Source organism: Gadus macrocephalus, chromosome 5 (assembly GCF_031168955.1).
Source record: "Gadus macrocephalus chromosome 5, ASM3116895v1".
Classification (NCBI taxonomy): domain Eukaryota; kingdom Metazoa; phylum Chordata; class Actinopteri; order Gadiformes; family Gadidae; genus Gadus; species Gadus macrocephalus.
In genome coordinates, this window is record NC_082386.1 from 2591590 (window position 1) to 2614948 (window position 23359).

The 23359-nt window shown below is 44.3% G+C and overlaps 1 protein-coding gene across 1 annotated transcript; it reads right to left on the reverse strand.

The window, feature by feature from the left end:
- Positions 1 to 3185: 3185 nt before the first annotated feature.
- On the reverse strand, positions 3186 to 4817 carry LOC132457544 (uncharacterized). Its single transcript, XM_060051797.1, has one exon. It carries the CDS (start codon positions 4800 to 4802, stop codon positions 3591 to 3593), a length of 1212 nt encoding a protein of 403 aa, XP_059907780.1. The 5' UTR covers positions 4803 to 4817; the 3' UTR covers positions 3186 to 3590.
- Positions 4818 to 23359: the final 18542 nt, after the last annotated feature.

The following is a 23359-nucleotide window of genomic DNA, read 5'->3' on the forward strand; positions in this document are numbered from 1 at the left end:
GAATGTATAATGTAATAACAAAAGCACACGCAAACAGAGTAGTCTTCACTACGCATCTGTTGTATTCACACTCCAAATGCAAGATTGTAGAGATGCGTTTTGAGCTTCCCCTTGAATAGCTCCACAGAGTCAGCTTCCCTGATCGCTGATGGCAGCCTATTCCATAGAAAGGGGGCTCGATAGGCAAACGCTCTCTGTCCAGCCGATTTCTTTTTAACCTTCGGCAATGAAAGAAGGCCGGCTCCCGAAGACCGGAGGGACCGAGAAGGACTATAAGGAATGATCAGGTCCTTCAGGTACGATGGAGATAGTCCATGCAAGGCTTTATAGGTTAGCAATAGCACCTTAAAGTCTGATCTGAAAGTTATTGGTAGCCAGTGTAGAGAGGCGAGAATAGGTGTAATATGATCAAACTTTCTCGTTCCGGTCAGCAATCTAGCTGCCGCATTGTGTACCAGCTGTAGACTCTTTATAGTAGAGTTCGGTAATCCCGAGAACAGTGCATTGCAATAGTCAAGTCTTGACGAGACAAACGCATGAATCAGTGTCTCTGCATCCACTACAGATAACATTGGTCTGATTCTTGCAATGTTTCTCAAATGGAAAAAGGCAATTCTAGTTATACTTCTTATATGCTGATCAAAGCATAATTGAGGGTCAAACAAGACACCAAGATTTCTGACGGATGCACTCTGTGGGATGGCGAAGCCATCCAACCACAGAGACATCCTCAAACTTTTCCCGGTCCCGCTTCGAGCCGATAATCATCAGCTCTGTCTTCCCAGTATTAAGCTGTAGGAATTTTTGTGACATCCAGCCCTTCACAGCAGCCAGACAGGACTCAACCCTTTGAATCTGGGCCGAGTCCCCGGAATCTACAGGAATGTAGAGCTGGGTGTCATCCGCATAGCAATGGAAACTAATTCCGAAGCCGCGGATAACGTCACCGAGGGGAAGCATATAAATTGCAAAAAGCAATGGACCAAGAACCGACCCTTGTGGTACGCCAAAGCGCAATTTACAATGCTTTGATTCTGCACCCTCATGAAGCACAAATTGGGTTCTATCTGTGAGGTACGATTCAAGCCAACCAAGAGCCGTACCCCCGAAACCAACATAGTGTTCAAGACGGTGAAGAAGAGTGCTATGGTCAATCGTATCAAACGCAGCGCTCAGATCCAACATCACAAGCATTGTGCTTGTATTTTTATCCAAAGCAAGAAGGATGTCATTTACAACTCTTGTAATAGCAGTTTCAGTTGAGTGGAAATTCCTGAACCCCGACTGGAAAGGTTTGAAGAGATTATTCCTCGTCAAATAGTCAACAATTTGCTTTGCTACAATTCTTTCCTGTACCTTGGACAAGAAGGGCAGATTCGATATAGGCCGATAGTTCCTGACTAATTCAGGATCTAGGCCAGGCTTTTTGAGTAGCGGTTTTAACACCGCAGCCTTGAAATTGGAAGGAACAATTCCTGTTGAAAACGAAAGATTCATAAGCAAGAGGATAACAGGCCCCACCGTTGGAAGAAGTTCCTTAAGAACCCTAGAAGGGAGCGGATCCAACCTACAAGTTGTTGGCTTTGAGGCCTTTATCACCCTTTCAAGTTCCACCAAGGAAATTGCCTTAAACTCCAAAAGAGTTGCGTCAGAGTTCACCATCCTACTTGGCAGAACCCCATCCTGCCCCACAGGATGTGTAGGATTAGCCGCCCGGTAAGCATCAATTTCCTCTCTAATTGATTGAATCTTAGGTTGAATCTCATTCCTTTACTTGCTTCAAAATCTCAGCCCTAACCCTCACTGTTGCGCGTTCACGCGCCGTGGAGCCATGTCCCATTACCATTTTAAAGGTAGTTTAAGGGGTAGGGGGAGGGCTAACATCATCAAAATTTAGATTTTCGATGGGCACCCTCAAAGCGCTTCAGTTCTGACTTGCTCCCACAATACCTTGCGAGAAAACGGAAAATCAAGAAATATCCTAGACAAGATGGAGGGCGAAAAGATGCGACAGGATTGGAAAAACACAAATGTAAGTGTTTTCTCTGTAATTAACTAGTAATTATTTTATTAATTATACTCTGCATACTCTGCGAAGCCCGGCCGCGGACTCTCGGAAGATCGCGAAAGTCTGTGGCCGACTTTCGCGGAAGATCGCGAAAGTCCGCGGCCGACTTTCAAGGGCCGCCCGACCCCGGTATTCGGCCGGTCTGCAGCCCGGCCACGGTCTTCGAAGCCCGGCCGCGGACTCTCGGAAGATCGCGATGGTCCGATCACAGGCTCGGCCGTCGGACTTTCGCGGGCCGCCCGACCCCGGTTCTCGGCCGGGCTGCAGCCCGTGATCGTGCTCTGCGGCCCGGCCGAGAGCCGGGGTCGGGCGGCCCACTCTGCGGCCCGGCCGTCGGACTTTCGCGGGCCGCCCGACCCCGGTTCTCGGCCGGGCTGCAGCCCGTGATCGTGCTCTGCGGCCCGGCCGAGAACCGGGGTCGGGCGGCCCACTCTGCGGCCCGGCCGTCTGACTTTCGCGGGCCGCCCGGCCCCGGTTCTCGGCCGGGCTGCAGCCCGTGATCGTGCTCTGCAGCCCGGCCGGGAGCCGGGGTCGGGCGGCCCGCGGGGGTCCGACGGCCGGGCTGCAAGACCGGGCTGGATATCATGTCGTATGATATCCAGATCTTCCATGTTCTAGTGACTCCAGGTTAAAAATAAGCTTTATACTAATATATTATATTATATTAGTAACATTCTATAAGTAATATTATATATACTAATATATTATATTATATTAGTAATATTACATGGTTAATCAATGTAATTTTTGGCAGTACTATATTGTGTACATAGCTATTATATATTGTACGTAACATATGGCCATATCACCCGGTTCTGGCATATAATTCCTAATTCCTTCTTATTCGTTTTCTTTCAGGACATCGTTGAGTCCACTGCCACCAGCCCCCCCACCTCTCCCTCATGCTCCTCCACCCCAGGCACCTCTTCCACCACCCCAGACACCCCTTCCAAGAGGAGAGTGCCAGGGAGCAGGCGAGGCATGAGGAGAGCGAGGCAAAGTTGGCGGAATGGTGGAGAAGATGTGATTCTCCACCATTCTCTCAAAAGCTGAGAGAGGGGGTGTGTGTGTATTTTTAGGTGTGCGACTGTGCGTGTGTGTATTTTTAGATGTGTGGTTCAGTGTTTATTTAAATAAAGTGTTTCTTCTAAAGTGTTCTTGTTCTTAACCGATTATTATCTAAGGGTGCACTCACACACCTTTAACATGTAGCTAAGTGACATTCAAAATAAAGGTATATTACGAGGGACAAATAGTATTATTATTATTATTTATTTTTTTTATTTAAACATGCCAATTACAAAATATAAATACCATTTCAGGTTAAACATCTTTACAATGGGTCTTGCTCGTTGCCCGAGACAATGGCAGCCAGTCTGTCTCTTGTAACATTACCAGGGGTCTGGTTATCTGCTAGGGGGCACGGGGAGGCCATGATGACGTCACAGGGTAGGGTTGTCCCATTTGGTAGGGTCGGTTAGGGGTAGAAATGAGGGGTAGCAATGAGCATGAGCAATGAGGGTTAGGGTTGAGATGTAGGGTTGAGACAGTGAGCAAAGAAACGGGATTGGGCCTTATTCTCAAAGAAATCCATGAATTCACCTGCCAAGATCGAGGAGCCTACGGTCTGATTCTGTTTCTGAGTGAGACTCCTCACCGTGTCAAAAAGAAATTTAGGATTATTTCTATTCAAATTAATGATACTAGAAAAGTAGGCGTTCCTGGCGATAGTCAGCGCACCCTTATAGGTGATCAGACTATTATGCCATGCAAGATGAAAGACCTCAAGTTTAGTCGAGCGCCATTTGCGTTCAAGGATCCTGCAATTTCGCTTCAAAATGCGCGTTTCGGCATTAAACCAAGGAGCTGGTTTTTTCAATGTTCGTTTTTTAATTACGTACGGAGCAACTGAATCAATGGCAACAGACAAGGCAATGTTGAGGTCATCAATAAGGCACTCCACAGAACCACTATAGTTACAGAGAGGTGCAAGTGAACCAGATAACTTATCTTCCATAGCTGTAATGGTTGCAGGTGTGATGCGGCGACAGCTGAAAGTAGCTTGCTGATCATCGCAGGGGCAGGATACCACCACCTGGAAAGTGAGCAAAAAGTGGTCTGATAAAGCTGAGGTGTAGGAAGAGACCACTAGCTGTGAAATGTCAACACCGCGGGTCAGAACGAGATCCAGCGTGTTTCCACCGATGTGGGTTGGATGCTGGACGAGCTGTTTGAAGCCAAGCGTATCTGTAATGGACAGAAAAGCCCTTGTGAGGGCATCAGACGGGTTATTCACGTGAATGTTGAAATCCCCAATAAGCAAAATATTGTCTGAATATGTAACCAAATCAGCTGCAAAGTCAGAAAACTCATCCAGAAAAACTGAATACGGTCCTGGGGGACGGTATACTACAGCTAAAACAAAAGAGTCTGGAACTCGTTTTGCTTCTCGAGGAGCTGAGGTGCAGAGCGCTAGCACCTCAAAGGATCTGAAAATATATCTATTCTTTGGCTTTAAATTAAGCTTAGAGTTAGATATCAGGGCTACTCCACCACCTTTCTTAACTTCTCTAGATACTTGGGTGCTAACGTAATGGGGTGGAGTAGCTTCGTTTAGGGCTAGAAACTCATCTGGTTTTAACCAGGTTTCACAAAGTCCCAGTATGTCGATCTTTTTATCAATAATTAGATTATGGACCAAGAGCGCCTTCGATGAAAGCGACCTTATGTTCATGAACCCTATTCTGAGTACTTCCCTTTTATTATTTTCAGAGGGAGTCTGGTTAACACTCAGCTCTGTAGCGGTCAAGGGGATGCCGCGGTTTCGACATACTGGTTGCGGCCCTCGTCTGCGGGTTTTACACCTCGAGACAGCGCGAGGCCGCACCACCGTACATATAGGTACAGGGTTATTTTCAGAGGGAGTCTGGTTAACACTCAGCTCTGAGGCGATCAGTGGGATCGCCAGCGTTGGACATACTGGTCGCGACCCTCGCCTGCGGGTTTTACACCTCGAGACAGCGCGAGGCCGCACCAGCGTACATATAGGTACAACACTCTCTGAAACAAAAACAACACGCTCTGAAACAATTGGTGCAATAGATACTGGTTCAGCTAACCCATCTACCCACTCTAGCTTTGACTTCTGCTGACCTTAATAGCGTCCCACCACTCACTTTGCCCTCCCCCTCCATCACCACCAGCCTTTCCTTTAAACCATTCTCATTTACTGAGGTTCGGGATGAACTTTCCCGATTGGACCCTAATAAGTCTGCAGGCTTTGATGGGTTGGACCCAAAGTTTCTCAAAGCAGCCGCTCGTCTTATTGCTGACCCAATCTCAAGGTTATTCAACCTGTCCATTCATCTCTGCATTCCCGTCTGATTGGAAATCAGCTTTGATATTTCCACTCTTTAAAGGTGGCTCTAGCTCCGACCCCAACTGCTACCGGCCTATTTCCATCTTGCCATGCTTGGCTAAAGTGCTAGAGAAGCTGGTCCTCAAACAACTGGACTTTTTTCTTACCACAAATCACATTCTGTCTGATTTTCAATCTGGGTTTCGTTCTGGCCACGGATGCATCACAGCCACGCATAAGGTCCTTGACGACATCATTATTGACTTGGAAAACAAGCAGGTCTGTATTGCCAGCTTTATAGACCTAGCCAAGGCATTTGATTCAGTTGATCACATGACCCTCTTGGGTAGGCTCTCCAGCATTGGTTTATCCCCCACCTGTTGCAACTGGTTTGCCAGCTACCTGACTAACCGAATCCAACAGGTCAAGACAGATAACATCCTGTCGGAGCCACTAGCCATTACTAAAGGGGTGCCTCAGGGCTCATTCTTGGGGCCTATCCTCTTTTCCATTTATATTAATGATGTGGCCAAGGCTGCAGGCAGCTCCCGGATCCACCTTTATGCTGATGACACTATCCTGTATGCCTCTGGCCCTTCTCTCTGCTCCGCGGCCTCCACTCTTCAAGACAGTCTCACTTCTATTGAGCACTCTTTCCACAACCTTCACCTACGGCTCAACTCTAAAAAGACAAAATGCATACTTTTCAATCGAAAAAACAACACCTTCAGCCCCCCCAAGATCGTTTGCGCTGACAACTCCGAACTGGAGCTTGTCAAGTCCTATAAATACCTAGGGCTTTGGCTAGACTCTTCCCTTTCATTCTCCACCCATATTAATAATATTCAGATTAAAGTGAAAGCCAGATTGGCCTTTCTCTTCCGTAACAAAGCATCCTTCACACGCTCTGCTAAACTTACACTTGTAAAAATGACCATTCTGCCCATCGTTGACTATGGTGATGCAATCTATAAAATGGCTTCAAAAACAGCGCTACACAAACTGGACGTTCTTCACCATTCAGCTATCCGCTTTGCCACCAATGCTCCCTTTAATACACACCACTGTGAACTTTTCAAACTGGTGGACTGGCCCTCGCTCCAAACCCGTCGACTCCGACATTGGCTTCAGTTTATTTATAAGACACTCCTGGGCAAGACCCCGTATTACCTTTCCTCCCTTCTCCATCTCTCTAGAAGCACTTACCGCACAAGATCATCTGAGCTTATCAAACTCATCAACCCACTCACCAGGACTACCTTCGGCCGAAACTCCTTTCATTTTGCAGCAGCTTTTGACTGGAACAAAATTCAAGACACCCTCAAACTTACAGCTTTCATATCACAGTCTGCCTTCAAGCAGAAACTTAACTATGTCTTAGTAGACCCCCCCTGCTCCTGTTGATTCCACTGTTTCTCATTTGCATTACACCCTTCACACACAATATAACATTGACCCATCTTAATTATCATTATTATTTATAGTGCATTGGTGTTTTCTATTTTCTTTCTGTACATAGGTTATGTATTTGTATATCCGTTTTATATTTGTCGAAATTAGTCATGCTTGTGTCTTTGTTATTTGTACCTTTTATTCCTGGTGGGGCCTCTTGGACCAGATCAATATTGTAAATAAGAAACTGTTCTTAATGTTTTATCTGGAAAAATAAAGGTTAAAAATAAATAAAAATAAAATAAATAAAAATCTGCTGTTCTAGACTCTGCAACGTAATCTATCATGTTGCTAGCAGGTTTGCTAAACTCCTGCAGCCCAGCGTGCTGTGAGTGGATGAGTCACGCCTGACTAAGACATCTATCTATGTTTTTGGACATAATTGAGGCGCCTAACCCAGTAGGGTGTAGCCCGTCTCTCATGAGCACACCAGGGCGACCCCACAGAGAGGGCCAGTTATCTATGAAACCAAAGCCCTGCTCTGAGCTATATAGGGCCAGCCAGCGATTTAGAGACAATAATCTACTATAACGCTCATCATTACCCTTATCGGGTAGAGGGCCATAGAGAATTAATCGATGCCGACACATCTTTCTGGCGAAGTCACAAAGCCTAGCTATGTTGCTTTTTGTGACCTCAGTTTGTCTTGTCCTAGCATCGTTGGTGCCGACATGAACTACAATGTTGTCGAAGCTAGTGTCGGTGTTTGGTGCATCTAATCTAACTCCGTATGAGGTCTCACCGCATGTTAGCACCCTAAGTTTAGCTTCAATCTCGGGAGCCCTGGCCCCGGGTAGGCAAATAACTGTCGCTGGCGAGTGTAGCCTAACTTTACGTGTAACAGAGTCACCTATGACTAGCGTTTCTACCCCCGCAAAAGACTTGCGAGGCAGGGTACTGACCACAGCCTGCCTCTGACCAAGTGGTGCTGCCGACAGGATTGCCTTGACGGAGTCACTGCTAACGATAGTGTTAGCTCCACGAGTCCGCCTGGCGGGTCTCTTCTCTATACTTTCTGGAATATCTGTTCTCTCTACGCTCGCTACCCTTTCATCCTCTAACTGACAGATACGTCTCTCTAACAGAGCTATCTTATCAATGAGAAAGGCAGAGCAAGAACAACCGCAATCCATTCTTACCGTGGTTGATGCAGACGGAGCTCCGGCGAGGAAACAGCGAATACAGTACAGAGTATGCAGAACAGGTCACAGATATAAATACCGAAACATAGATACAAACCGAGATAGCAGGTCGACGCTAAGCGTCCTGCTAACCAAACCAAACAAACCAAACCAAGCCGGCTACCCGGAAGTTGCGTCTGCGGCGTCACACGGCTGCGTCTGCGGCGTCACACTGCAGCCTTCGGATCAGCCTGTGGAGAGCATGTGGAGAGAGCACAGTGCAAACCCTCGGATACAGAGACACTGTTAAAAACCCTCGGATACGGAGACACTGTTAGAACCCTTGGCTACAGAGACACTGTTAAAAACCCTCGGCTACAGAGACATTGTTAAAACCCTCGGCTACAGAGGCACTGTTAAAACCCTTGGATACAGAGAAACTGTTAAAACCCTCGGCTACAGAGACACTGTTAAAAACCCTCGGATACAGAGACACAGTTAAAACCCTCGGATACAAAGACACTGTTAAAACCCTCGGATACAGAGACACTGTTAAAAACCCTCGGATACAAAGACACTGTTAAAACCCTCGGATACAGAGACACTGTTAAACCCTGTGTGTGTGTGTTAAAACCCTGTGTGTGTGCGTTAGACACTGTTAAAACCCTGGGATACAGAGACACTGTTAAAACCCTTCGGATACAGAGACACTGTTAAAACCCTGGGATACAGAGACACGGTTAAAACCCTCGGCTACAGAGACACAATAAAAAACAAGCACAACTAGACAATAATTTAGCTCCAGTCGTCTTGTCCCGGTGTCCTCGCACAGCCTCCAGGCAGCCCAGCACGCAATGTTCTGAACAAACGTCAGCTGCTTCCTGCTTCCTGTCAGCTGACTTCTGGTATGTAAATGTAAATGTTAGCGTGATCATCACCCACTTTAGTAGCTGGACAAGCAGCAGTGTCAGACAACCATTGATTTGTACCCACAAGAAACTCCTTTACATTCAACATTTTAGCTTGGTACCATATTTCATGTTTGCTTGCTTCCTCAGCAGGCAATAAACCCAATAAAGATGCATGCACCTGCTGTATTGTGTTACGCAACTCATTAAAAACGGTTAACTCATTTTCAACCTTATTCACATGTTCTTTATCACCCATGAATTTAAGAATAGATTGTTTTACTTTAGACAGTTTACCAAAGTTAGACTTTCTTTCCTTTTCTAAAAAGCTTATTTTTTCCAACAAAGCTTTATGTGTTAATTTACCCACACGTTTTTCAGTTACAGATTTTACCTCTGCACCCGCAAGCTCAGTCTCAAGGCCCAGTTGGCCTGTTCCCTCTTCAGCCATAATGACGACAAAGTCAGTTGGCTTTATTAGTCCGCAAAATAGTTTGTGTTGCGCAAACAACTCGTCTCGACGAGAAAGTTATTTTTAGTCGGTTGCGAGTCTGCTACCAATGCATTGGGTTTACGCGAATGTGTGCACACAAATTACCATGGCCATTCATATCAGCGCTGATCCACACATACCCCAATCGAGCGTTGGCCGGCTTTGATGAATGATGTCCCGGTGAGATGATGCTGTCGCTGACCCGTAGCTCACTCCGGTAGCTCCAGCTCCGTTAGCGATCGGCAGCTCCAAACACAGGGGCGGCTGGCGAATTTTTTTTTTGCAGGGTGGTAGCGGGAATCTCGTGAATATTCATGAGGGAACTGATCCCTGATTGGCTGGGACTTGTTGGCTGGGACTTGGCTCGCTGGGACTTTGTCAGAGGGCTTGTGTGAAAATCACGAACGCAAATGAATTAAACGTTGTTATAAATCAACACGAATAATGTGACACATGATACCCACCTACTACACGGCAACTCTATAGCTACCTTTCTGTAAGTACAAACGTTAGCTCACTCGTCTAAAAGCCCCTGTGAAACTGTTAGGCCTATGTGTCACAGCCTGGGCTACTGTAGTAAATAAAGTTATAACGTTATGTATAGCGCATCGCAGTGCTTTCGGCAGCTGGTGATTGTTTCCAAGTTGTTTTTTTCTAATTGTTGTCCATCCATGTCTTGATATTTCCATTAAGATTCCATTCTGTTCTGTTTCTAGAAGTAGTGAGCATAATGGCAGGATTTATTAAAGCTTGCAACATTTGCCAGACCCATGTCAACTTTGAGGAGATGGAGCTGCTGGAGGTTAGGTGTAGATGGATAAGAATAAACCGTATGATTTCTGATATTTGTTTATAGTGGTTCTGCCACACCCCACAACCAATACATTATAGAAAGAAGGGCCATAAAATCGGTAGGCCTATCCATAGAATATTTTCGCGTAGGGCTAAATGAATTTTAATATTGATTTTCACCTATCCCACCTCCTACACGGCAACTCTATAGCTACCTTTCTGTAAGTGCCAAAACAAACGTTAGCTCGTAATGCTAACTCGTCTAAAAACAACTACTGTATAACATGTGTCACACTATTGATACAATGATTTGTGTTGATTTATAACAACGTTTCATTTATTTGCGTTCGTGATTTTCACAAGCCCTCTGTTTTCACAAGCCCTCTGACAAAGTCCCAGCGAGCCAAGTCCCAGCCAATGAGGGATGAGTTCTCTCATGAATATTCACGAGCTTCCCGCTACCACCCTGCAAAAAATAAACTCGCGGGCGGCTGGCCCATAGTGGGCGATAGTGCACCGCCCTCCCTCACATCCGTGGTTTCCAAAGAAGACGTTAATCCACAATGTAACAAGTCGGCGTCCTCTTGGTGAACGTTCTCCAAATCGAAGCAGTTTTTCGACCTAAATGTACTGACTAAGCCCTAAACTTAGTAGTACTGGTTGTTGATTCTGTTTATAGTTTCCGACGTGCGCCCAGCGCGCTCCAATTACCGTAAAAACGAAGACAGTTCAGTTTATTTTGCTGGTTTATTTTCCTTCCAATAATACACAGCCGCAATAATTCTAACTCAAAATACATGTAACAAAACAATAAACCCGAATTCCTCACTAAACTAAGATGCATGAACACACGGGGACACGGGCACACGGGCACAGTCGAAAAACTGTTTGCTTCCCCATCAACAACAACCTGTGATCAGGTTCAATCAGGTTAAATGCCTCACTCTGCTGACCCGAGGTCAACTGAACCACACAGCCCCCTAGTGGCACGGGGTAAAATTACACGAAAATAAAGCACATTTAATATGGCTCCTACACACAGTTAAAGATCAATAGGTCCACTCACACGAGACAACAGATTAAAGCAGAGGAGCAATGGAGAGAAGAGATGAGAGGAGAGAGTAGGAGAGGAGGAGAGAACAGTGTAGGAGCAGAGAACAGGAGAAGAGAGCTATAGGGAAGAGCCAACACGTTTTTCTTGGGCTGATGCTGATCACCAGTTTTTTACAGGAATTATAGGCTAGAATAGTCAATTTTTTCACAAATTCCTTCAGTACAACATATAAAGGTTTGGTTCACCTATTACGTAATGAAGCAAGCATAATAATTTTCTCCCTATGTTATGGAGCAAGCATAATAATTGTCTAATTGTAAGCCGTTCTCACACATGTTCTCCGCATTTTTGCCGTATTTGTATATCAGGAGATTCGACCCTGAGGGTGATTCACAATTGATGGTGATTCATGCTTTATATGCTGATATCAATATTGTTTGGACATCAGAGGGGTGTTCCACGAACGGAGGTTTAACAAACACTGAGTTAACGCTGAACTCTAGGTTGATTGACCCTGTGCCGACCAACCCAGAGTTTTCGGTTCCACAGCAGCGGTTATGCATTAGTTCAATCAACTCGGGGTTGGTTAACACAGGGTTGTGCGCGTCCACGCCAAACCTAAAAAGACGTGATGTATGGATCATGGAAACCCTGATCGATATGGCGAAACGGGCCGCTTATTTCAATGAAATGGAACTCCAGCTTCTCCTGGAGAGCTATGACGAGTAGAAGGACATTATCACAAGAAAAGGGAACGCTAAAGCCTCTGCAACCCGGAGAGTAGTTAATACTATACCCCCTCTGGGCTGGTTCCTATTTACAGCCACTTCCGGTTTGGGAGGGGGTGCAGGGAGGCGGGGGGTTTATGATGGGCAATAAAACCATAAACCCCATGCATTGCTATGACGTGTATAATGCCTGTGTTGTGCCTGTAGGGGGCGCAGGGGTGCTGGGATCTGTATAAGCATGGGTGTGTAATTAGTGCAGGGGGGCGTGTGTGTGTGTGTGGGTGTGTACCTCAAATAGTTTAAAAAGGGGTGAGACGACTGCTGTAGGGTCATAGCATTCAACAGGTTGTCGGCAGTGTTCTTTTCGTTCAACATGGCCTGCTCATCAGAAGATACCCACGGATCAAACAGCGCTAATTGGATGTATAGGGACCCTCGCACCCTGTTGCCCCTGTCTTCTCCCGCCATGGACTACTCTGCATCGAGCAATGTGGACGCTGAAAGCCAGTTGTCTGAGGGTACGTCCAGTTTTAGTACACCTGTGTCTAACTATGTCAATAGTTATGGAGACTGCTTAATGCTCCACTCAAAAGAACGAGGCCTGTTTCAGGCTTGAGAGACCGGAGTGCTGGGGATTCATGTTGGCGAATACGGCTTGGAGTACGTAATATCATGGGTCGATGGATGTGTCATTTTGAAAGTTGAAGATTGTGCTACAGAGTGACTGTTGAACGTTCATGAGTGGAATTTTTTCTTTGAGAATTTATGTATGAATCGAGGATTCATCGCATGACCCTAAAGTTTTTCAAAAACAAGTGCTCAAAGACCGGACACTGACATTCCAAAAAGCATGGTATGAGAAGTTTCCCTGGCTTCATGTTAGTATGGGTACTGATGGTGTTCTGTGTTTTCACTGCTCTAAATACTTAAGACAGGGAAACCAGCACAGGCCAAGAGTATAGACCCAGCCTTTGTCAATGCTGGATTTAAAAACTGGAAAAAAGCACTTGAAAAATGTTCCATGCATGAGAAATCAGATGGTCACAAACTGGCTGTTACAACTGCTGCATATGAAAACAGGCCAGTTACTACACAGTTGAGCAGTGCAGTCAGTACATAACGGAGATTAATCGAGATTTAAAACACTTAGACTAATTTAAGAGAGAGAGTGCAAAAGAAATCGAGGGGTCCGGAGCAAGAATTGACAAAAGACTTTATCGTGCAGAAAAACAACAACGACAACAGCCTGAGTAGGTTTGCAAAGTCACTGGCCCCACATTGGGCTGCAGCCTCACTTATACACGTATAGGAATTTCTTTGTTTACAATGGAGTCACAACGGGGTTTCCGCCCGTCAATCTTCGTCACAGCATGTTATCAACTGCCCAGTTCAGTGGTCTGCATGGATCAACCTCATTAGCCAAGATGACCCAAGGCTGAGGTCAACTTAGCTTCCCCCCAGTTCCCTATACATTCCTGTGCACCATCTGTTCTGAATCCAGATTCTGCAAACACAATGCTTTCCACTATTTAAAATATAAAACCTATTAATAATCATGGTTTACCATAGAATATACTCACTAATTTCTACCACACATCCCCCCTTTGTGACTACTAAGGTCACAACAAAAACATAACAGTCGTTTGGGTCATATTTTGCACTACATTTGATCATCGTTAAAAACCTTTAAACATGTTCAGGAGTCTCAACCTGATTTAAGGCAAAAAAGATCTATCAAATGTCTAACATGTCTAACTAGAATTCACACATAACACAGTATTTTCAGCATGCATTGAAAATTAGCATTTCAGAATATATGACATAAAAATATGAAACTCAAAAAATGACATTTCAAAAAATAAGTAAACAATAGGAATTAAAAACTAAAAGAAATTAAAAACTGAAAACTGTCAACAAGCTTGCATGGATTGGGATAGTTCTGATTATTGTCATGTACCGGTATACTATATAACGTGGGGGGGTTTGGGCACCGTAGTAGCCTGGAACCCATTAGTCCAATGTCCATTTGTTCACACAGTCTGAAATGGTTGTGGTTCACATGAAGAGGTCACCAGTTAAGAGAATAGGAACTCCCCCTGATGTCCGATTCTCACATTCCGGTCTCCTTTCTAGTGTCACTCCAATCTATCTCCCCATAGAGTATCCTCTCCCACTCCCCCGACTCCTCTATGCCAGTCACCATGAGGGCCATCTCTTTAGAAAGCCTGGATGCTATTACGGATCTGACTATGGGAATGCAGCAGCAGAAGATCAGACCCATCACTGTTAGTACTATTAGGAGCACTACCCCTATCTTTGCGAACATCATTCCCCACATACCAAACTTTGTTTCAAGCCATCCAAACATTCCCTGATCATGGCCTGCGTTTTCCTTTAACTCTTTTCCTAAACGTTTTAAATTGTTCATTGCAAGTGTAAATGATCCATCTGGGGCAGTATTATTTGGAATGAAGGTACAACACATTTCACCAATAAGATCACAAACTCCCCCCCTTTCTGCTAAAAGCCAATCTAAAGCCTGTCTGTTCTGCCAAGCCACAGCGCTTGTGGCTGTCAGCTGTTCGCCCAATGCAGATAATGCATCATCTGTGTAGTTAATGAACCTCTGTTGGTTGTAAAAGATATAATTGATCCATTCCGCATTTTTAGCAATTCCGATTGCTGGCAGTAGTGCCTCAAATCCTGCTGCTACTTCACTTCGTGCCTTAAATTTATCGGGTTTTCCCCTGGGTTGTCCTATTTTATCAATTTGTATGTTCTCGTCTGCCTCGTATGCTCTCTTCCGCCTATTTAGGTTATCTGTTTCTAAGTTATCGACTACATCTTTTATTGATGGTAGTATTGCAATTTCCGTAACCACTTGGACTTTCGCGCATCGTCCTCTCCACATTTTAGCAAGTATGGGACGAAGAATGTTATTACCGCAAAGCCAAAACTGATCTGCCACCACTCTGTCCTGAATGCTCCATCACTCCACAGTATTGACATGTAGTTCTCTCTAGACTTCTGCTGAGAGCCTGGTAAAAGCTGAACATTTTTAATCGCAGGTGGCTGATATAACATTCGTTTCCCGTCTATATCGAATAGCGTGACATTCCAAATTATGTTACATTGTTCCTCTGGTATACTACCTACATCGCTGGCATTTTCGTTTCCTTCGTCATTTTGAAAGCATTCTAATCCTTCTTCAATTTGAAAATTGGTTTGTGTTGGTCGTGTTACTTCGCCTATTTCTTGTGATAGAGTTATATCAAATTCTCGGCATCTTTTCATGATTACATTCCATGGCATTCCGTCATATTTATCTTCAAGATATTTGTTATGTTGACTCGATCCTAACAGCAGAAAACATTTCATTGAACATATAACATACTTTTTCTGATATGGAATACCTTCTGTTCGTGTTGTAGTTAAATGGACCTCTATATCATACTCCTGTTGTGTCCGTTCTTCTAAGCAAAATTCAAACGCTGTAGAGCAGCGACCAATGCTTAACAGTTGTTCGTTCTACAAGAGTCTCTTCAAGAGACATGGATGTTGATGTAAAGATCCTTGTCGCCATAGTTTATTTTTGATTACACAAGGATCTTCTGCTTCTAATGTAAAATTAAACGTTCTGTCTGACACTGCTTTAAAAAATATGAATTCTCTCACGTTCAATTGATAATTTCCGTTGTAGTCCCATGTTCTTCCTGACGTTACTTTTAGACACCATTTCATTGAATCAAATTGGATATGTAATTTACACCGATCTTTCCTATGTGCATGTTCATAATTCTGGCGGAGGGTTAATGCACATAGGGGTTCGTCATCTGACATAACAGTATAGACAAAGTCATTGATTTGGTCTTGCGGTGGTATCTGAGCATACAAGACTATTTTCCCTTTGTTGTCAACCAGTCCTGAATGATTTTGGGCCGGATTATCCTGTGTTCCTCTCGGGCTTTCTTCAGTCGGCCTACCACCCCCTAATTCCTGGCCCTTCCAGGTTTGTGTTGCCCCCGTGGTTTCATCCTTCCTCGGGGTCTGTGCTTGTGCCAGCGGAATCTGGCACAACCCGTAAAGGATCAGAAACAGGCTCCCCGTTTTCAGCATCACCATGCTGCTGTATCTCTTGGCTCGACTGGATCTGGTCCTGGGGCAGCTGGTCAGCCCCACGTGTGTCTGCGTCTGGCTCCTCCTCCTCACTCCTCACGTGCAGTGGTTGAGATGATACCACGTGGCACTTCCTTCCACTTGGATGGCTGTTGGTGTTGCGTTGGTGACTTTGTATGGTCCTTCTCTCCTGGGTTTGTTTGTTCCACTTTCTCCTGAAGACTCTGAGATACACGTGGTCACCTGGCTCCACCCCCCTTGGTGGCTCCTTCTCCAACTCTGGAACTCTGTCTTTCTCCTGTTAGTAAATAAGCCTGTGTATGCCAGTTAGTTGTCCCATATAGCGTCTTAATTCAGTTTCCAATTGTTCCAATGGAGGTCCTTTGTGAGGCCCTCGAATGATAGGCGAAGGCATGGGTCGACCCGTAAGCATTTCATGCGGGGTTAGATGCGTGGTTCTGTTAGTTTTCATGCGATAACTCATTAGTGTCAGTCGTAGTGCATTAGTCCTTTAAGTTAGTACTCTAATTTAATTTAGTTAATCTTTGTCTTAAGCGTCCGATTCCTCTCTCCACCATACCTTGTGGTTTGAGGAATGTAGACACAGCCTAATCTTTGTTTGACATGCAGATGTTAAATCACTTGTTTGAGTGTTTTCTGAATAAACGCTGCCCTATTGCCTGAGCTAATTTGTGACGGAATTCCAAACCTTGGCATGACTTCTCTAGTCAGAACCTTGATTACCGTAACCGCACTTTGGTCTTCTGATGGGACTGCTTCTACCCATCTGTTGAACACTGTTTTTTCAAATATTTCACACTCATTTAGCTGGATGTCAATCATTGTTTGCAAGTATGGTGAAGAAAAACGTTGTTTTCAAAAATTTTCCTAATTCTCCTCAATACCTCCCCCCTTGCGCAATGGTCAAAGCCATGCGCAGTAAATGATAAACAAATCTAATAACGTCGTTGGTGCAACCAACGTCGAAACGTGCAACCTTAAGCATCAGCAAACTGAAACCAATCTTTTGGGAAGGGAAATCGAAACCTGTATGTTCAAATCCAAAACCCAATATGGGTGGGTTTACCATCAGCCGCCTGAAACCACGCTGTTCCAAAGTCATGCACTAAACCGAAAAAACGTACATGCATTAGTGGCCTTCTATACCACAAAGGAAAAATTAAATAAAATAAAAACGCGACATGCCCCGTTCCAAGACCACTTCTGCTGCCATAGCTGACATATCTGACTCCTGTTCCCCCTCCACCTTTCATCAGCCGGCTTTTCCTATGATGGTTGCAGTCCGTCACTCCATGATCAAGTGAGCCAGTGCTCACAGTGACTCTGCCAAGTAATCGTGACTGTGCCTGACTTAGGTTGTCCCGGGCTTCAAGGTGGGATCTTACCCGTCGTTGGCTAACCAGCCTTCCATACTGGCTTATTGCAGGATGCCGTACCTGGGATACGATCACTCCCCACCTATATGGTGGTATAGATCGCAAAGTGGAGGGATGGAGACAGAGTCATCAGCCGCATCTGCCTTATGCAACCATATGTGTGCGTAATGAATACAAATCAGGGCGACTATAAAACAAAAGATAATTTATCAAAGTTAAAATTATTAAAGTGTTGCAGCAGTATTAGTGGCATCTGAAGGTAAACCCACTACTTCCGAATCCAATTTGACAACATAGCACGTATGACTCCTTCCCAGCAGATGTGGCGTCAACCCACCTACTGTCCTTTACTAGGGAGATGTGAAAGAAAACAAAAATCACAATATTAAAACTTGCATTTTTCAATATTGGGCGACTCACTTTTGTCTTCACAATTCTCTTCATAATCCCACCCGATTGCCCTTCACTATCTATTTAAATTGGACGACCTAATTAAACCTTTTATTCTACCTATTGCTTGCATTTAATGTTTTCCATATGTTGATTCACTACTATACCAAACCCAAACCCTCTATGTTGATCTTAACTAGTTTATTTCAACACTGAATTGATACATTGTTTCTATTTACCAATTAACCATATTGTTTTATCTGAAGTGTGCTTGTGTATCCCCTTGTGTACTCCATCACTCGGAGTAGGAGAGGATTCTCCCCTACCTTGGCAGCCCTGACACACACACGAGAACAGGCTCACATACGCATCCTTTCTTATTTTATTTAACTTATTTATTTTGTATGACATGTCATTGTGGATAACCTAAATTAGAAATTTGGATAACGTTTTATCATACTTATTTGGTCTAATTTTTAAGTATTGCCGATTATTTTTTCTAAATTATAAGATCACTTTTAATAAATTGTCTATTACTTATCATAATCTCGAAGGAAATATTTTATTTGTGTTGTTATCTTGGCACCTAGACCTCGTCAGGTCCAAGCACCAAAATAACATCCACCTATCCACGCAGAGTCCATGGGTTGGGTCTGCTCCTCTTTTGATGAGTCACTTTACCCTGGCGCCATTGAACCCATTGACTCCTGTGGAGTGTGGTGTGCAGACAATTTTTTAACGCTAATTGCTCATGTTTTGGAGTCTAAATAATTATTCCTAAATCCTGTAATCACCATGTAACTTGCTCAGGGACACAGCTACACTCAGCTAGGAGAGATGGGGATCGAACCAGCAACCCTTTGGTTACTAGACAACTGCTCTACCTCCTGAGCTAAACGACCCCAGCCACCTCTCCGCTGATTTATTACCTCCGGGTCGGTCCGCATCCGCCCTTTTTGCTTTCTATACATTCCACTCCCTTCTCCAAACACCTTCTCCCTCTGATCCAACCTGTTGTCTCACCAGTGCTCTGTGTACCAAGATGTAATGATATATACCACATGATATTCCGACGCGATGGAGAGTCTCCAAGAGCCACAGAATCACCAATCCCAGCGGTGGTTCTAGGTTTTTTCTAAAACAGTGGACATGGGTTACATACAGGAACCAATTACAGAGTACATCCGAACGCACAAATAATGTATTAGGCACAATGCAAATTCAATCTCTTTCTCTCTGTTGTCTCTCTGTCCAGCCCCCACCTGCGGGTTTTTTCATTACTTACGCTCCTTCTCTCTAACTTTCTTTACCTCTCTTTATCTACTTCCTTTGCTTTCACAAATCTCCATAACCATTTTCACTTTCAGTAATCCTTTCCTTTCCTTTCTGGTTTATTCGTTTTTTGGACACTCTCCAAAACTAGATTTATTAATCTTAAAAAGGCCATCGAAAGATATGAATCTCTCCAAAGAAAATTCCAACCGGAAAGCCTTCTCCAATCTCATCGTCACTTCTCGTTGCCAATCTACACACTCTTCCTCTTCTCTGTCTCACTCTTCACAAATCACTTCATCTGTCCCCTCTAACTTAACTCAATGCTAACTCTTTCTCACTCACTCACTCACTCACTCACTCACTCACTCACTCACTCACTCACTCACTCACTCACATATACAACTTAAAATAGGAATTCACCGATTCTCATCCTTGGAGCTGTCATAGGCATTAACTGCGTGTGTTCCGAGAATCCTAAAGTTTTGGTGAATTTACCTGCCATGGGGAGGTGAGAGGCATAATTTGGACCTACGCAAGTGTAAGTGGCTCCAGTGTGGGCCATCATTGGCGTGCCTCTATAATTTATCAGAACCTGCAGTATTGGTTCCTCATCAGCTTGTTTTGTGATTGCTACAAGCTGACCCTCCCCCTGTGGATTCTCTGGGCACCCCTAGTATCCCTGACCCATGAAGGGGCCCTGCTGTCCCCGGTTGTAGTTCCCTTGATCTTGCCTCCCCTGATAACCGTTACCCTGTCCTTGCTGGGATGGAAAAGGGTTAATCAAACAATGTTTCTTAATATGTCCTTCCTGGTTGCATCCAAAACATATTAAAGGACCTCTGCGTTGTCCTTGGAATTCCTGCTGTTGATTATTTCTATTCTGTCCTTGGGACCCCTGCTGCTGATTATTTTTATACTGTCCCTGGGACCCCTTGTTGTGATTCTGCTTGTTCCCACCCATTGGGTTCCCATTGTTATGTGTGTGTATATTTATGGCAGGTGGAGTGGGTGACCATTGGCTCTGAGGCTGTTGTACTGGGAGAGAAAATGCCAATCGTGGATATTGGTTTTGAAGTGCGCCCTGCTGGGCGGCTTGCGAAATTACAGCAGCTGGTTCTAAAACACCTGCCTGTCTCTCCTTATCTCTTTCCTTCCTTGTGAGATCTTCCAGCTGAAGCTGATATAGCTTCCTCTGGACCTCTTTGCTTTGTTCCTGTATTCTTTGTTTATTCTGACGATATTCATCCACTGCATGAACTAAATGGCCATTAAAATTTCTATGAGATCCTGATGTAGACAGTCCAACCACATCCTCTAGCTTGGCTTTGATTTGGCTGGGAAGTGTCTCTATCACAGAATTTCTAAACATGACAGAGAACACCGGATGGATCTCAGGATCCTCATCCGTCTCCATGCGCCATCTGTCTACTTGGGCCTGCAGGTAGGATGCAGGGTTCTCTGTGTCACCAATGGGGAGACCTCTCATGTCTTTAGGATCCATGTGGACCGGGAACTCCCTCCTGAGTGTGGCCCACAACGCCCCTCTGTAATGATCAAGTGTAGACTCATCATACTTTCCATCCAGTATATTCAACCCTCCATTCCTCAGTACAAACTCCATCTTGGATAACCCCAATACTCTTGTCAACAGAGCTTTCAGGTCACCCACTGCAATTAGCTTTCCCACTGTGAGCTCCTCAAATGTTCTAATCCATTTAGACGCCCCGTTAATTATGTTAGGGAGTTTAGAAATGACTCCCTCTAAGTCCTGTGAACCCCACGGTTGAAAATGGACCTGTTGTCCTTTGACTAGAATAGGATAATTACCGGGGAGGGTGTCGGGTGCCTTTTTTCCCCTTCGTGCTCTCCTTAGTTTCCCCCTTGACTGGAGTACCAGGGGGCTTTGTATTGATGTACTGCAGCCAGACACCTCTGTGCCTGGGTCCCCACTGACCCTCCCTTGTGTGTTACATTTATTATCTCCTTCATCTAGTGTGACTTCCCCTTTCGATTCTACGTTGCTTTTTAGCAATGGGTGCAATGATACTAATTTGTGCAGCGGTGGCTCAACCTTCAGAGGCAATGGTTGAGCCTTGTTGTTATTAGCTATTATTTCTCCCGCCACTCTCTGTAATGTTCGCCATCTCTCTCCTTCCTCTAAGAACAAAGCTAGTACTAACTTTTCCCTGTCCCTCTTTGCTGAGGCCGTTTTTCCACTTCTGTTATCTATGTAGTTCCTTATCACTACCTCCATGTCCCGATACATTATTGGATCAAAAGTCCCTCCCGCGGGCCAAATTGTACCTGATTTAACTGTCCGCTTCTCCCATTTCTCAGAAATTCGTTTGATCTCATTTCTGAGGAGTGGATTATCTCTGCTCAAAACTTCTACCGCTGTTGGTGCCATTTTTAATTATTACTTTATTACCTTATTTATTTTTTCTGAATTACACTATTTATTAATACAATTTATTTGAGTTTATTCTACTAGTTAGTTTAAATACTTTACTATCTCTAAGCTACAAACGTGAACTCCCCCCCCGGCGCTCGTCTCCCTCCCTGCTTTGCAGGCTCCTGCTCGTCCCCTGTGTGATTGCTCGTGCACGTGCAGTTAGTCAGCGCGGTGATGTCAAAGAGGATTTACACATTTATTCAGTACTTCAACAAATTAACTATTCTCTATCCGTCTAATTTATTTATGATTTTCAACTAATTTAAACAAATTAACTATTCTCTGTCCACCTAATTTATTTATGACAGAATCAACAACAACAAAAAATGAACCGGGTCGTAAAAACCTCCGAGGACTTAATCCTAACACGACTTAAATACAGACAATAAGCCGGTTCATACAATTTCTTAATCTTATATTAAAAAATGTCCGAATTGTTTGTAATTAATTACAAATAAAAGGTTGACCGAGTGTAGAAACTGGCCTTTTGCTTAACACATGAACGGTCGGATGTATAATCAACCAACCAGAATTTCAAACAAGTACTTATCGCTTCGCAGCGCCAAGGTCAGAATTATAAATGAACTATTTCAGTTTATCGAAGAGCTGCATCTCAATCGGTCCACGATCAGCACATTCAACTCATTCACATGGTATTCCAAACAACAAGCCTATTCTTCCAAAACAATGGCTGAATACATAGACACTCGACCAGATCAAAAACAGACAAGAAACTTCTCAAAATACCAACTCAAACGGTACCCCAACCAAGAACCTTATCTATTCAAAAGTGCGAGAAGTCTGCTTTCTCAAAAAAAAAAAGAAGCCAAAATCGGAACTAAAAATTCACCATCAATTGTTGCATGATTTACAGTTCAAACGCTGCAAGATTAGAATTGAAAATTCACCAGTCGACATTCCAAGGAAACCTCTCTAAAATAAAAATGAATTCATAGACGGCAATGAATTCCAACCCAGCTCTTTTGGGATATTTTTAAACATCCAACAGGCACTTTTATCGACCTGCGGACCTGTACTGTCCTATTGGATCTTTCCCACTAATTTGATCCTCTAGAATACAGCCACAGGACTTTATAATAGGTCTATTTGACCAAAATACCAAAACACCAAATACCAACAACTCGTTTACTCGTTTTACTCGTTTCAAAATAGGGAACCACAATGCGTCTTGGTCATTTAGAACCACAGCGCCTAGGGCATATGTGCGCGCACACGTCAATCTCTTCCGGAGCTCCCGTCTCTCTCACTCGCTCGTTTATCTATAATTTTAGTTCGTTTGATCAAAGAGACACTTTACCTGCTGCTCGGCGTTCAGACGGGGCAAGAACAGATCAAACGACTCTATCCTATATATGGCAAGACAACTTACCCTTGAGCTCTGGTCGTATGATCCGTTCGCGTCCCGTCCTCTGGCCCGGCAGCTGACGAGTCCCTATTTCCTCCTGGTCGTGACGCCAATATAACGGAGATTAATCGAGATTTAAAACACTTAGACTAATTTAAGAGAGAGAGTGCAAAAGAAATCGAGGGGTCCGGAGCAAGAATTGACAAAAGACTTTATCGTGCAGAAAAACAACAACGACAACAGCCTGAGTAGGTTTGCAAAGTCACTGGCCCCACATTGGGCTGCAGCCTCACTTATACACGTATAGGAATTTCTTTGTTTACAATGGAGTCACAACGGGGTTTCCGCCCGTCAATCTTCGTCACAGCATGTTATCAACTGCCCAGTTC

Excerpts from the sequence above, each read along its gene's own strand:
- LOC132457544 (XM_060051797.1), bottom strand. The coding sequence starts at position 4,802 with ATGAACATAAGGTCGCTTTCATCGAAGGCGCTCTTGGTCCATAATCTA.